This window comes from Coenobita brevimanus, chromosome 97 (assembly GCF_032717465.1).
Source record: "Coenobita brevimanus isolate Jiangsu-jjx chromosome 97, ASM3271746v2, whole genome shotgun sequence".
In the NCBI taxonomy this organism is placed as follows: Eukaryota; Metazoa; Arthropoda; class Malacostraca; order Decapoda; family Coenobitidae; genus Coenobita; species Coenobita brevimanus.
In genome coordinates this window covers 7,394,543-7,409,302 of record NC_137050.1, presented here as the reverse complement: position 1 = coordinate 7,409,302, position 14,760 = coordinate 7,394,543, and the positions used below count along the sequence as shown (strand labels likewise).

The window sequence follows — 14,760 nt, the reverse complement described above, 5'->3', positions numbered from 1 at the left end:
TATATATATATATCTGTATCTATCTATCTGTCTATATATATCTGTTTATCTATCTGTCTATCTATCTATCTGTCTATATACATATATATATCTATCTCTATCTATATATATATCTGTATCTGTCTATATATCTGTTTATCTATCTGTCTATCTATCTATCTGTCTATCTGTCTATATATATATATATATATATATCATCCAATCCTATGTTGCCCCATGAGGAGCGTAGGAGCCTGGGGCTAGGCAGGTTGGTCCTGATATTTAAGATGAGAGTGACCAGCCTCACTCATCCCTGAGTGGCATTACGTGAGCAATATGTGTGTGTGTGTGTGTGTGAAGGGGAAGAGAGAAGGAAGGGGAGGTGGGGAGGAGTGAATGGGGAGTGAGGTAGGGAGGAAATTAACAAGAGTAGCTTTACATCCACATTTTCTGTATCTGTTCATAACCTTAAAAGGCCTAAATCAGGGTGAAACTGTTGTTTCATCCCTGTATGAACACCCTTTGCTTCATACATGGATATAATTCTTTCATTTAAGTAATTCTCATCACAGTGATATGAAGACAAACTAACCCTCATTGTTCTCACCAGTCTGACAGTGACTCTGGACACCATAAGCGGCGATCTCGGCGGTCACGGTCTAGGTCCAAGAGCTATTCAGAGGACTCGGAGGATGACCGACGTCGTTCTCGTAAGAAAAAGAGCAAGAAGAAGAAAGGTCGTAGTCGATCTGTGAGTTGATGCACTGTCAACCTTGGAACAGAGCTTGAAGTTTCTGACAGAATGGATATACCATTTCCCATGGTGTTTGTGTTGATTTTATTGCCGGATGTTTAATGTTTGGTATTTTATATTTATATTAGCACAAAATAAAACATTTAAGCAAAACATGTACTATATATTTATATCATCAGTGCACTGCAGTTTAATTATTCTAACTGTATTAAGATCACCTGTAATAGGATATACAAAGGATTGCAGTATATATATGAGGCGTCTCGTGGACAAGGGGCGAATGCGCCATTTCTTTTTTTTTTTTTTTTTTTGTTATGAGCGTTTAAAGTTCAGGAATAGGTGGCAGACATAGAATATTATAGAATAGCACATGTTATTATATATCATTAGAATCCTCTGGAAGAGGCAAATTTATACTGCAGGAAAAAATGAAAACACACACACACACACACACGCACACACACACAGTAAAACACGCGACGGTGTTTTTTCTGCATATAGTAATTATTGTTCAATCAACTTGAAATTCATTCCTGTATTAGATATAAATGAAACTAAGATACTGTGAAATTTTCAGCCAAAAATTCCCATAATTAATATTTTTCCTATAATTATTAATTAAATATTTTCATCTCCTTATCGGCAACAGGTTGTTTTATTGTGTGTATGATAACCATTATATTGTTAATGACTCACACAATGAAGTTATAATACTCACCAACTATTTACAACTCCAACCGCACACCAAGATGAAGAGGGGGGGGGGGGCCTAATGGTTAGTAGTTGAGGACGTCATCGGAGTGTAAACAAAGTCAGGCTTCATTCACGTGTTTGGCGGGATGACTAGCGGGGGTGCTAGCGCGCGTCTGATTGGCTGAGAGGCGACCCTTTAACTCTGACAGAGGGAGCCGCTCGCCCATTGGCTGGGCGCGTGCCGACATTCGCCCCTACAGCTCTGAAATCACAGACCCTCCCCACCCTCCTCTTCCTCCCCTCCACGTGTGCAAAACAAGGGAGATTGAACCTAGAATTCTGAACCCACATGGGTCGGAATCGGAAAACACGCTTCACTACGAGATTTTCAGTGCTTCCATCTATCGGAAAACATGCATAACTCATTTTTGATGGGGGTGGCGCATTCGCCCCTTGTCCACGAGACTCCTCATATATATATATATATATATATATATATATATAGATAGATAGATATATTTATTGGTTTTTCCTCTTATGAATATGAGCATGTCACTACTAACTCCTTTAGAGAACATGATGGTTATCAGAATGGAAGAACTATAATTTAGCATACAGTAGATATGGATATTTGTGGATTAGAAAATAGATATATATCACTTTATCATTCAGTAGCAGAGGGACTAGGCTACTCAGTCCAGACATTTAAGACAAGGATGACCAGTCGCTGCCCTGTCAGTGGCATTATGTAAGCAGTAAACCCCAGCCTTGCCTTGCTCTGGTTGGAACACCATAATTGAATTGGTAGGCAGATAGAAAATTGTTGCAAATTAATTGCTTGTTTCACTCTTGTCCAGTAAAAAAATATATATAAAATATATAAATTTCTTCATGGTTAATGTGAATGTTGATATTGCTGTAATCGTTGAATAATCTTACTAGGTGATTTATGACTTGAAAAAAATTTTGCTTTTTTTATCTTATTCCATTCTCTCTTTACAATACTTTGCATTGTACCTGATATTTTATTCAGTTGATTGAGCTTCTGTTGTGGGAGTAACGGAAGTTGTTGCTTTCATATTTCCATGACTTACTGTCCCCAACCTGTCCCTTTCAGCGGTCAGTGAGCAGTGAGGATTCATATAGATCGCGTCGCTCTTCCAAGAAGAAGAAGCAGCAGCATAGATCTCGGTCACGTTCCCGCTCAAGATCACGAGGCGGGTGAGTATCGCATTTGTTTTTTTATTGAGTTAATTAAATGGTTGGGTGGCTTATAAACATTCATGGCTAGTGGCAGTCACATGTGCACTTGACTGTATAAATTGCTAAATTGTTTTGAGGTAGTCATCCACTGATTTAGTATATGAGTGGCATTAGATATTGTGATTGATCTTACTGAAGGTCATTTGTTGTCAGAGTCTCTGGATAAAGTAATTATAAATGCATATACTACTTTTATACAGTATTATTCACTTGCAGAATGCTCAAGGTCTGTTGTACATTGCTTTTTTATTCTTTATGTTGAAGGTAGAACTTTGTAATTTTAAAAGTATTTTTCAAATTTGGTGCTGTAGGTGTTGGTGAGCTAAAGAAGAGGTTGCATGGAGAACCTTCAAAACTCATTGCAGCTCATTATGGCTGATAACAGCCATCAGCAAACACAGCCGCACACATCCTCCAACCTTATCTCAACACACTACACGAATGGTTCACCACAGACAGACTCAATACAGCCCCAGCCAAATCTTCAGTGACCCTTGTCAGAAACTGGGCAGCAGAACATAGTCACATTCCACACCTCACCATAAACACCCCCCTACCACACACACACACACACACACACACACACACACACACACACACACACACACACACACACACACACACACACACACACACACAGGCAGGGATGGATAATATTATAGTAAGAAAAGATTTGAATGAAGAAGAAAGAGAAGTTTTAAAATCTTTGAAGGAACAAGTAAAGGAAAAAAATGATAAGAGGGCAGAGGAAGAATGTAAAACTTTTTTGGAGAGTGATGGATATGAAAGTAAGGAAGTGGTATGTGAGGAACTAGAAGTGAAGGAAACTAAGGGGGATGGCTATGAATACAAAAAAGAAGTTATTGGAGAGTTGTAGATCAGAAATTGAGAAAATGGTACCAACGTAGAGAAGGAGAGAAGAGGGTAAAAAAAACACCAAAATAACTTGAAGGTGGTATATACTAATGTTGATGGTTTAATATTGGCAAGGCTTGAAATTAACGATTTCTTGAGGGTACATGAACCTGATGTCATGTGCATTGTAGAGACCAAGTTAAGAGAAGATACTGATGTTCATATGGGAGTTGGTAAATACAAACTGCGGAGAAGAGACAGAAAATAGAAAAAACAGGAGGAATGATGACAGCAGTGAAGAACAATATAAATGTTGATATCGTGGAAATGGGAGAAGGCAGGGCTGAAGTGATAAATATGAAAATTAGAAACTGGAGAGAATGGCAAGAGAGATATGGCAGTAGTGTATGTTCCTCCTACGACAAGAGTATGGAATGATGATGAATACCAGGTGATGTCAGATATGGCTAGCTATTTACAAAAAATAATTGAGAATAGCAACAATACAATTTTGGTGGGTGGGAGGAAGAGAAGACGGAGGGGAGTGCAAGGAACAGCGTGGTGGACTGAAGAGGTGAGACAGGCTGTGGCACAAAAGAAGAAAGCATACAATGAATGGATGAGAAATAGGGGCGTGGAAGAAGTTGAGAGACGGAAGAGAGAGTTATATGTAGAAAGAAAGAGAGAGGTGAAAAGATTAGTAAGAGAGAGTAAGAATAGAGTGGATGAGGAATTTGGAAGGAATTTGAGTGTAAAGTGAAGGGACTGTAAGAAAATGTTCTGGAAAGAGGTGAATCACACATTTTGTATCCTGTCCACCCTCTGTACTCCACATGCATTCCTCAACAGTCCCATCTCCACTGCTTTCACTCATCTTTTCATTTTCGTGCCACACCATAGTGTCACATCCATATGTGAAAGTAGCACTAACACTCCTTCATGCAAGCCACGTGCAGCTGCAACACTCAAGCCTCTGTTTCTTATCAAGGCCTTCATTGCACCAGCTACATTCTTTCCTTGTGTCACTCTGTTTTCCACTTCTTTTGCACATTTTCCCCTTTTTTATATCACTGTACCAAAGTATTTGAACTCTCTCACCAATTCCAGTCTGCATTCACTGTAATATCGCACAGGGAGTCACCTTCTCTCTCAGTAACCATCACTTTACTCTTTCCTACATTTACTTTCAAGGCATGATGCTGACAGACATCATCATAATTCTGCACTGGTCTACCACGTTCTTGTCCGGTATTTGCAAGTAGGCTAATACTGCATCATCCGCATACAACAAATTTGAGATATTCCATCCATCACCATGCATTACCAACGCCATCCCCCTCTCCATTACTCGTGTTTCTACTTCTCTCATCACCCCATCCATATATATATTGAACAACCATGGGGACATCACACAACCTTGACGCACACCCACACCAGTCATGAACCTTTCACTTAAATGCTCATTTACCCATACACATGCTTCACTACCGTCATAAAAACTCTTGGCGGCAGCTAGCAGCTTACAATCCACACCGTACATGCACAAAATCTTCCACAATCCTTCCGTGTCTGCTTTGTCATTTGCTTTTTCCAGTTCCATGAATGCCATAAACACCTTATAGTCCTTCTCACAAGCCTTCTCCACTATGTGTCTCACTGCAAATATTTGATCCACACATTCTCTGCCACTCCTAAAGCCACCCTGTTCATCACTCGCTAGGACTTCTGATATCTCTTTTACTTTCTCTATAATAATTCATCCATATACCATCCCTACCACATTTAATAAACTTATGCCACAGTAATTCTTGCACTCACTTCTCTCACCGCTATTTTTGTACAGGGGTACAATCACAGACTTTTTCTACTCTGCTGGCACAGTTTCACTCTTCCATGCCTTCTTACATATCTCCAACAAGAACTTCATTCCACTCTGTCCACCACACTTAATCATCTCTGCATACACCTCATCAACCCCCGGCTGCTTTCCCATTTTTCACCAGCTTCACAGCGTTCTTCACCTCTGCAAGTGTCACGTTTCCTGGCACTGCATTCCTTCTCTGCACACCCCCAAAACCAATTATGTTTACAGCTGCTCTGCTTTGTCTATTCTCATTCATCAGGCTTTCAAAATATTCTTTCCATCTGGTCCTTACTTCATCCCCATGGCATAATAATCTACCATAATAATCTACCACATACATCCTACACACTTTCACATTTCTCTCCACTGTCACTTCTACATTTCCACACCACTTTCCAGAATAACTTCCTATTTTCAGAGTAATTTGCATTAATTTTTCTTCCCAAATCATTATTTACCTCCTCCTTTTTCCTCTTCACTAGTCTCTTTACACGTTTCTTGCTCTCAGTATATTCAGTTATTTCAATTGAACCCCTGTCCTGTAACCACTCTAGCCACTTCTTCCTCTTTTCCTCCACTGCTCTCTTAACTTCTTCATCCCATCATGCTGTACCTTTCATCTTTTTTGTTACTCATGCCACGCCACACACCACTTTAGCATTCCTAACTAAGCAGTTCCCTGTGTGCATTCCACAGGCTGTCCAGATCCATTTCATTCCATTTCACTGATTCCAACTCCTCCACCACTGTGGTCCTGTATTCATCTGCCATTTCTTTGATCCTCAGCTTCTCGACTTTCAGTCTTTCTCCCTGACTGCTCCTCTCTCTCCTGATCCACCTCACTCCTCTCAGCTTGATCTTGCATACCAGTCATATGGTCTGACAAACTTCCACATCATCCTCTCACGGCCCTCCTATCAGCAACCATTCCCTGCATCGACCTCTCTACAGGCACCTAATCAATCAGGCTCCTTTCAACCCAGTGCCTGTTCCCTCTATACCATGTATATTTACGCGCATCTTTGTATTTGAAATACGAGTTACAAATGCACAACCTCCTTTCCTGACATATAGGCTTCAGTCGCTTCCCGTTATAATTTTCTCCAGGTATTGTACTCCATTACAACTCATTATGTCATTCTCAAGACTAGTGCCAACCCTTCCATTCATATCGCCCATTATGGTCATTTTATAGCTCCTGGGCATTTCTCCCGCTGCTTCATCCAGCTCATCCCAAAACCTGTCTTTCTCTCACTCCTGTCATCTCACAGAGCATGCACTACAGTCACAGCTGCTTTCACATTCTCAAACTTGAACTTGACATACATACATCTTTGAGCTGGCACATTTGTAGTCTCTCATTCCACTCTGCCACACCTCATTCACCAACAAAGCAACTCATTCCTTGTATCTTCCTTATGCATTCATGCCTGATCTTACACATTTTGCACACTCCTGCTTCACACCCTTTCATCTTTGTTTAACACAATGCTTTATATAGTATATATATATATATATATATATATATATATGAAATTTGTCTTTACTTCATTCTTTCCTCCGTCTGCCTACGAGTGACTTTACACTCTCTCTTCTGTCTTTCTCTCCTCCATTCTTTCCTCTTCTGCCTGCGGGTGACTCTACACTAAGTGACAAGCTAAATGGTTTCCTGTACACCAGGAAACCATTTACTATGCTGGGTGGTAACCATATAACCAGATTATGGCATCTGGTGGTTTAGTGGGCACCAAGGCACTCCAATCAGATTGAGCCTGTACAGGTTTCTGCCCAAGGGGTGGTTGGGGTTTACTCACTTAATGCCACTCAGGGTTGAGTGAAGCTGGCCACTCTTATCTTAAATGTCAGGACCAACTTGCCTAGCCCTGGGCTTCTACACTCCTCATGGGGCAACACAGTATTAGATGATGATGATGATGTTTACTTTGTTTATGGAAGCATATAGTTGTAAATATAGTTTGGACAGTATAATGTGCATGGGAAGAGAGGAGTAGGTTTCTGTCTCTGGGCTGTTTCTTGTTAAAAACACATTAATCCAGACATGGTTGAAGTGCGTAATGTACAAGTACTGACACGCTGAATGTTTGTCATGCCTCAAGCACGTGATTATTGACAGGCTGAGTGCATTGGACACTTGAGTGCGTTCATGTACACATACCACAGACCATCATTCCCTTCCCAAAATACCGTATTTTGTATATTTTTATGATACACTCTGTATTGACGCCAACAGCATTAATACTGAATAGCGTCAAATGACTCTGCCAGGCTATTAGGAGTGAAAGAGCTAAGTTGAGAGCAAAGCAGTGGTGAACATGATTGAGGTTTTGCAGTTCACAAAGAAGGGTTGTGGTACCCGAGAATGTGACATTGGCAAGTGTGAAGAATGCTGTGAAAAGACTGAAGAATGGGATTGGGGTGGTGTGAGTTTTGAGACCTTGTTATGGCATGAATATGAAAAGTCTAAGAGTGAAAGGAGTGGTAATTGGACTGGTAAGGAATATGTGTGGGTGGCATAGATTAGCTGGTATAAAAATCACCAAGATTTGTGAAAGATGCTGAGTAAAGATTTTCTGTTGATCAAACATTAGAAGAGATTGTGCATAGATGAATGATGTGGAGACACTGGATTTGACTAGGTTGATGAAAAGTGCTTATATGAGTTGACGGATGTGAGGAGTTGTGGAAGTCCAAAGAGGTGATTGGATATGGTAAGTGAATGTGTCAGAAAATGATGTATGGAAGAAGCAGGGTAAGTGACAAACAACAAACAAGTGCATGGAGTGTGCACATGACAAAGGTTGCTCTCCTTCATCAACTTGGCAGTCAGTAGAATGATTTTCCCTCATTTGTGTTGTGAGATCAACTTAGTCAAATTAAGAACATAGTGTGGATGGCTTTTCTGAAGACCTGTATAGTAAGTAAATTGAAATAGGACCAATTATAAGTTTCCTATTTTCTGATTCAAGCTTCAGTTAATTTCAGTTATTAGTGAAAAATTGGGTTAGGAATATTACTTATCTTCAAAATGAATGGTTTTTTCTTCACTCTAAATTTCAGCAGTAGTTAGGAAGAGTTCTGTGTGTTTTCCTAATTAATTTTTTTTGTTTCTCCATTCCAAGCTCTTACAGGAGTTCACATGTGAGGTAAGTGAGGAAGTCGAAGTTAAGCGTGTAATTGTGTCTGTAGTGTAGTCTGAGGACTTCTTGTGTTGTGTAGTGTCATCAGTCAACTGGCATTTGTATATCTTAAATTTTTTCAAACCCTTTCAGTGCATGTCAAGTGATGGAATGATACAGTGCTATTCAACAAACAGAAACATAGTAAATTAGCGTATTATTTATTTTAAACTGGATGGGAGCACCCATCATCCACTCACTCAATATAGAGATGCCATATGATTTCTACACTGAGTGACCATCCAAACGGTTTCCTGTACCCAGGAATCCATTTACTACACTGAGTGGTAACCCTATAACTGGAGTTTTTGGCAGGGTTTAGTAGCCCCCAGATTCCCCTATCCAGGGTCACTTAATCATGGCAGTTGTTTCAGAGAGCCTCAGAGGGCCAAATACCTGCCCAAGACCCCAACCAAATGGGCAGATTTCCATGGCCATGTGGAATGTGAGAGGTGTGAATGAGGAGAGCATGAGGGTGCAAGTGGTCATTGTGTTCAAGAGTGCGAGATATGCCATGATTGCATTGTGTGAAACGAAGTTGAAAGGGTGTGAAGTGGAGGATTGGGAGGGTGTGAAATGTGTAAGATCAGGCATAAATGGGCGAGGAAGATGCAGGGAAGGAGTTGCTTTGTTGATGAATGAAGTGTGGCAGAGTGGAATGAGAGACTACAAATGTGCCAGCTCAAGGTGTATGTATGTCAAGTTCATGTTTTAGGAGGTGAAAGTGGCAGTGATTGTAGTGTATGCACCGTGTGAGGACAGTTGTGAGAGAGAGAAAGACAGGTTTTGGGATGAGCTGGATGAAGTAGTGGGAGAAATGCCCAGGAGCTATAAAGTGATCATAATGGGTGATATGAATGGAAGAGTAGGCATTGGTCCTGAGGATAACATAATGGGTTGTAATGGAGTACTAGGAGAAAATGATAATGGGAAGCAACTAAAGGATATGTGTAAGGAAAGGAGGTTGTGCATTTGTAACTCGTATTTCAAACAAAGATGCACATAAATATACAGTACATGTTATACTGTTGAGGTAACGGGGATCGGGTTGAAAGAAGTCTGATTGATTACGTGCTCATAGAGAGGTCGGTGCTGGGAATGGTTGCTGATACGAGGGCCATGAGAGGATGATGTGGAGGTCTGTCAGATCACATGATTGTAAAATGTAAGATCAAGCTGAGAGGAGTGAGGTGGATCAGGAGAGAGAGGAGCAGTCATGGAGAAAGACTGAAAGTTGAGAAGCTGAGGATCAAAGAAATGGCAGATGGTTACAGGACCAAAGTAGAGGAGGAGTTAGAATCAGGGAATTAGAATGAAATGGATCTGGACAGACTGGAATGCATATAGGGATTGCATAGTTAGGAATGAAACCAGTGTGTGGTGTGGCAAGAGTAACAATAAAGAAGAAAGGTATGGCATGGTGGGATATTGAGGTTAAGAGAGAAGTGGAGGAAAAGAGGAAGAAGTGGCTAAAGTGGCTGCAGGACAGGGATTCAGTTGAAATAAGAACTGAATATATTGAGAGCAAGAAGCACTTAAAAAGACTAGTGAAGAGGGAGTAGATGGAGTAAATGATGATTTAGGAAACAAAATGAATGCAAACTACTCTGAAAATAGGAAGTTATTCTGGAAAGAGGTGCAGAAATGTAGAAGTGAAAGCGGAAAGAAATGTGATGGTGTGAAAGACGTAGGTGGCAGATTATTAACCAATGGGGATATAGTAAGGACCAGATGGAAAGAATATTTTGAAAGCCTGATGAATGGGAATAGAGAGAGCAGAGCAGCTGTAAACATGATTGGTTTTGGGGGTGTGCAGAGAAGGAATGCAGTGCCAGGAGACTTGACACACGCACAGGTGACGAGTGCTGTGAAACGGCTGAAAAATGGGAAAGCAGCTGGGGTTAATGAGGTGTATGCAGAAATGATTTAGTGGAGAGAGTGGAATGAAGTGCTTGTTGGAGATATGTAAGAAGGCATGGATGAGTGAAACAGTGCCAGCAGAGAGGAAAAAGGCTGTGATTGTACCCCTGTACAAAATTAAAGGTGGGCGAAGTGAGTGCAAGAATTATTGTGGCATGTGTTTATTGAGTGTTGTAGGGAAGGTATATGGAAGAATTATTATAGAGAAAGTAAGAGAGATATCAGAAGTCTTAGCAAGTGATGAACAGGGTGGCTTTAGAAATGGCAGAGGATGTGTGGATCAAATATTTGCAGTGAGACATAGCAGAGAAGGCTTGTGAGAAAGACCATAAGGTGTTTATGGCATTCATGAATCTGGAAAAAGCATACGACAAAGCCGAAAGAGAAGTACAGTATTGTGGAAAGTTTTACGCATGTACAGTGTAGGTGGTAAGCTGCTAGGTGCTGTCAAGAGTTTTTATGATGGTAGTGAAGCATGTGTATGGGTTAATGGGCATCTAAGTGAATGGTTCATGATCGGTTTGGGCGTGCAACAAGGTTGTGTGATGTCCCCATGGTTGTTCAATATATACAGGGTGTCCCTGGTGGTAAGTCAAAAACTTTGAGAAATGACAGATGAGGGAATTCTAAGCAAAAAATGTTATATGAACATGTGTCCAAATCTCAGCCGTTACGGAGCTACAATTACTGATGACCTTATGGGTGAAAATGGTCTCCTTCATATAATTCACCCATGAGGTTATCATTAATTGTAGCTCCGTAACGGTTGAGATTTGGACACATGTTCATATAATATTTTTTCCTTAGAATTCGCTCCTCTATCATTTCCCAAAGTTTTTGACTTAACTCCTGGGACACCCTGTATATGGATGGGGTGATGAGAGAAGTAAAAACACAAGTACAGGTAACTCGCACGGAACACGATCTCACGGAACACGCTCGCAATTATACACGGTAAGGGCTGGGATACATATAAGACAACGTAAGATTAAAAAACCATCATGAAAACTACAAATTAACGCAGGAGAGGCCTTTGAAAGATCAAATCCTCGAACGTCACCGCAGCGCGCGGTTTGTTTTGATTACGTGACGATCTAGGCGGGAAATTATTCAGTGAGTGAGACATTCCCGAGTACAGTAGCACAGTATTTGTAAGTTAAATATTTACAGTACTGTACTGTTCTGGTAAGTTTATGTGCAACTTAAAGTACTATTAAATAACGTTAAAGCAAGAAATAAAGTCTTATAACCAGTTTACCTGATAGGCGTCAGAATATTGCCTTATTTATTTGTTCGTTTTTTCCACAGTGCTGTTCAGTATTTGTAAGTTAAATATTTACTGTTCTCGTATGTACTGTACTTGTAAGCACTTAAATAAAGTTAAATCATTAAATAAAGCCTTGTAACCAGATAACCCGAATTATATGATTACCCATGATCGGCGTCGGAATATTGCCTTTTTTGTTTGTTCGTTAAACTCTTACTGAACTGCTTTTCTACAGTACTGTATTTGTAAGTTAAATATTTACTGTTCTGGTATGTACTTGTAAGCAATTAAAGCATTAAATAAAGCCTTGTAACCAGTTAACCTGATTTAAATGATTACCCATGATTGGCGTCGGAATATTGCCTTTTTTTTGTTTGTTCGTTAAAGACTTATAATAAGAGAAAAATACATTTTTGTCTTGGTATCTTTACCTATTTGCTCAGGTTTGCTGTAATGGTTTGCAACTTGTAGAAAACTGTGAAAACTTTCGGGAAGTGAACGAAAATCTGGGACATGACCTTGACTTCACCGTCTCATGTATCATCTGTCAGTTCACCACCGGCTATCGTGATGAGTGGATGTACGATTTTTTTCGCTCGTGGCCATGCCTAACCACACATAGTAACACCCATTATCTCGACCCAGACAGAAAATACAACCTTTTTCCTCCCTTGCAAAACACAAACAACCACCCTGTTTACAAGACAGCAATATATATTGCGAAAATAACAAGGTAAAATGATAAAGATGAACGTAAAATGATTGAGAAAGATGAACATGTTATGACGGAAGAAATACGTTTTCCCTGTCTGTAAACGTATTTATTTCTGCTTTGTATCTGTATTCGTAATAATTAGACTTATTGTTAGTTCTGAAACTGCATTACGATTCTATTTTTAGCCATTCTCGTGGTGTGGGAGCTGGAAGTTGTGACACAACTTCCTTATGGCTAATCGGACTGACCCTCCACTTTATTCTCCCGTGGCAGAGTCTAGCCTTGGAGGACGTGCAGTTTTCTCATTTAGGACTGAAAATTCAACTCTTTCGCTCCCTTTTCCAAGCATGGGCACAACGATAACGTAAAAAATAACTCGAAACTACCATAAACATATATCAGAAAGGTGAAAATGTATTCATAACATTTTTTTTTTTTTCCAGCCATTCCTAACAGATTATGTACTGAAATCATTCGATATCACAGTACTGCATTTCTAAGTTAAATATGTACTGTTCTGGTATGTACTTGTAAGTTAAAGCGTTGGTACCAGTTAACCTAATTTATTACCTATGATCGGCGTCGGAATGTTTCCTTGTGTTTACGTACAGTATTTGTGTGTTGAAGTTTTGCTCAGGAGTACTGTATTTGTGAGTTATAACATTAAATAAACCTTCTAACCACTTAAAGTGCTTTCTACTGACAGATAACAGCAAAACAACACATTTGGGGGGTCTAGGGAGCAAAATACGGAGTAGTTTAAATATACGCGATTTCGCACCTAACACGGCACGGTAGGAACGAAACCCTCGTGTTCCGTGTGAGTTACCTGTATTGGAGAGGGGGATGGCATTGGTAATGAATGGTGATGGATGGAATATCTCAAATTTGTTGTATGCGGATGATGCAATACTGCTTGCAAATACCGGACAAGAACTTGGTAGACTAGTGCAGAGTTTTGCTGATGTCTGTGGGCATCGTGCCTTGAGAGTAAATATAGAAAAGAATAAAGTGATGGTTGCTGAGGGATGAGGGTGACTCTCAGTGCAATGTTACTGATTAAAATAACATTCATGACCCAATATTTCAGTTTTTTCTCATATGTCATCACAGGTCACGTGGACACTCTGAAGGAGAAGGACAAAGGTCATCAGAGCGTGAGGCTGGGGAAGTTAGTCTCGAAGAAGGTGAGCTAAGTGAGGATGAACTGGAGAAGAAGAGGGCACAACTCATGAAGGAGTTGGAGAACATCAACTGAGCACCCCCTCCCTCTCTCCTCTTGTGCAGAGCTGAAGACTACTTTGGCTGCCTGTTTTTAAATGGACTAAAAAATCTTGCTTCTGTCCTAAATATTGCAGTTTGTCTTGTTACTGAGCTCAAATGCTGGTAAATACCAGGTAAAAAATTAGTTACTTTTGCTACTGTACATTTTTCCAAGTCCAGTCAAGTTTTATATAATGATGATATTAAATAATAAATTGTACAGTACCTTTTTTTATTAATGCAGTATGATAAATACTGTATTTGTACTTGTATTGGCAAATTCAGTACAGTATGATTAATGTCAGCATAAATATAAATTATTTGGAGGAGCTACAGTATTTTCTCATGGTCCTCATGTATTAAGTTTTTTGGGTATGGTTAAAACAGAAGTGATGTAAGTTGTTCTTAAATGTCAGGACCAACTTGCCTAGCCCCGAGCTCCTATGCTCCTCATGGGGCAGTGTAGGATTGGATGGTGGATGGATGGATGTAAGTTATGTACTGTACTGCATCTGTTTCCAGTTTCTCAGTAATATTACATTTAACAGTTCAGTATTCTATGTATTAGAGTTGTGTTAAGTGTCCTGCTTCAGAACACTGTAAAAATATGTTGGTTATGAAACTCGGTCTAGAAAGCTTTCACTGGTGAGCACCTTAAAAACTTATCACTGTTGTGAAAGTTGATTTTAAAAACATGCATAGGTGCAAGTTTTTTTTTTTTTTTTTTTTTTTTTTTTTTTTTTAAGTAAAAACTAGCAGATCTTAGTTGATTTTTTTTTTTTTTTTTTTTTTCAATATATAATAAGGTATTAAGTTCAAGGAAAACAGCCTCTGATGTGCATAGTACAGTGAAGAAAGGTATGAGAGAAAGTCAGAGTTAAAAAGTCACTTGCTGGAGTGGATTAAAACTTTCCTAGACAGTGGACACATTAAAGTATTTTCTTGGCTTCTAGTAGTTGTCTGGAAACACAGGATATTGTTTTTTTTTTC

The 14,760-nt window shown here is 39.7% G+C and overlaps 1 protein-coding gene across 2 annotated transcripts in view; it reads left to right on the top strand.

Moving 5' to 3' along the window:
- The window catches only part of Prp40 (pre-mRNA processing factor 40), an 82,996-nt gene extending 68,586 nt beyond the window's left edge, over positions 1–14,410 (top strand). The window contains exons 18-21 of one of the 2 annotated variants that reach the window (XM_080283363.1): positions 590–730; positions 2,544–2,647; positions 8,549–8,572; positions 13,621–14,410. In XM_080283363.1, the coding sequence (XP_080139489.1) occupies positions 590–730; positions 2,544–2,647; positions 8,549–8,572; positions 13,621–13,765 (414 nt within the window). In that variant the 3' untranslated portion in view covers positions 13,766–14,410. The remainder of the gene's footprint in view (positions 1–589; positions 731–2,543; positions 2,648–8,548; positions 8,573–13,620) is intronic. The other variant, XM_080283364.1, reaches the window with a different exon arrangement.
- Positions 14,411–14,760: the final 350 nt, after the last annotated feature.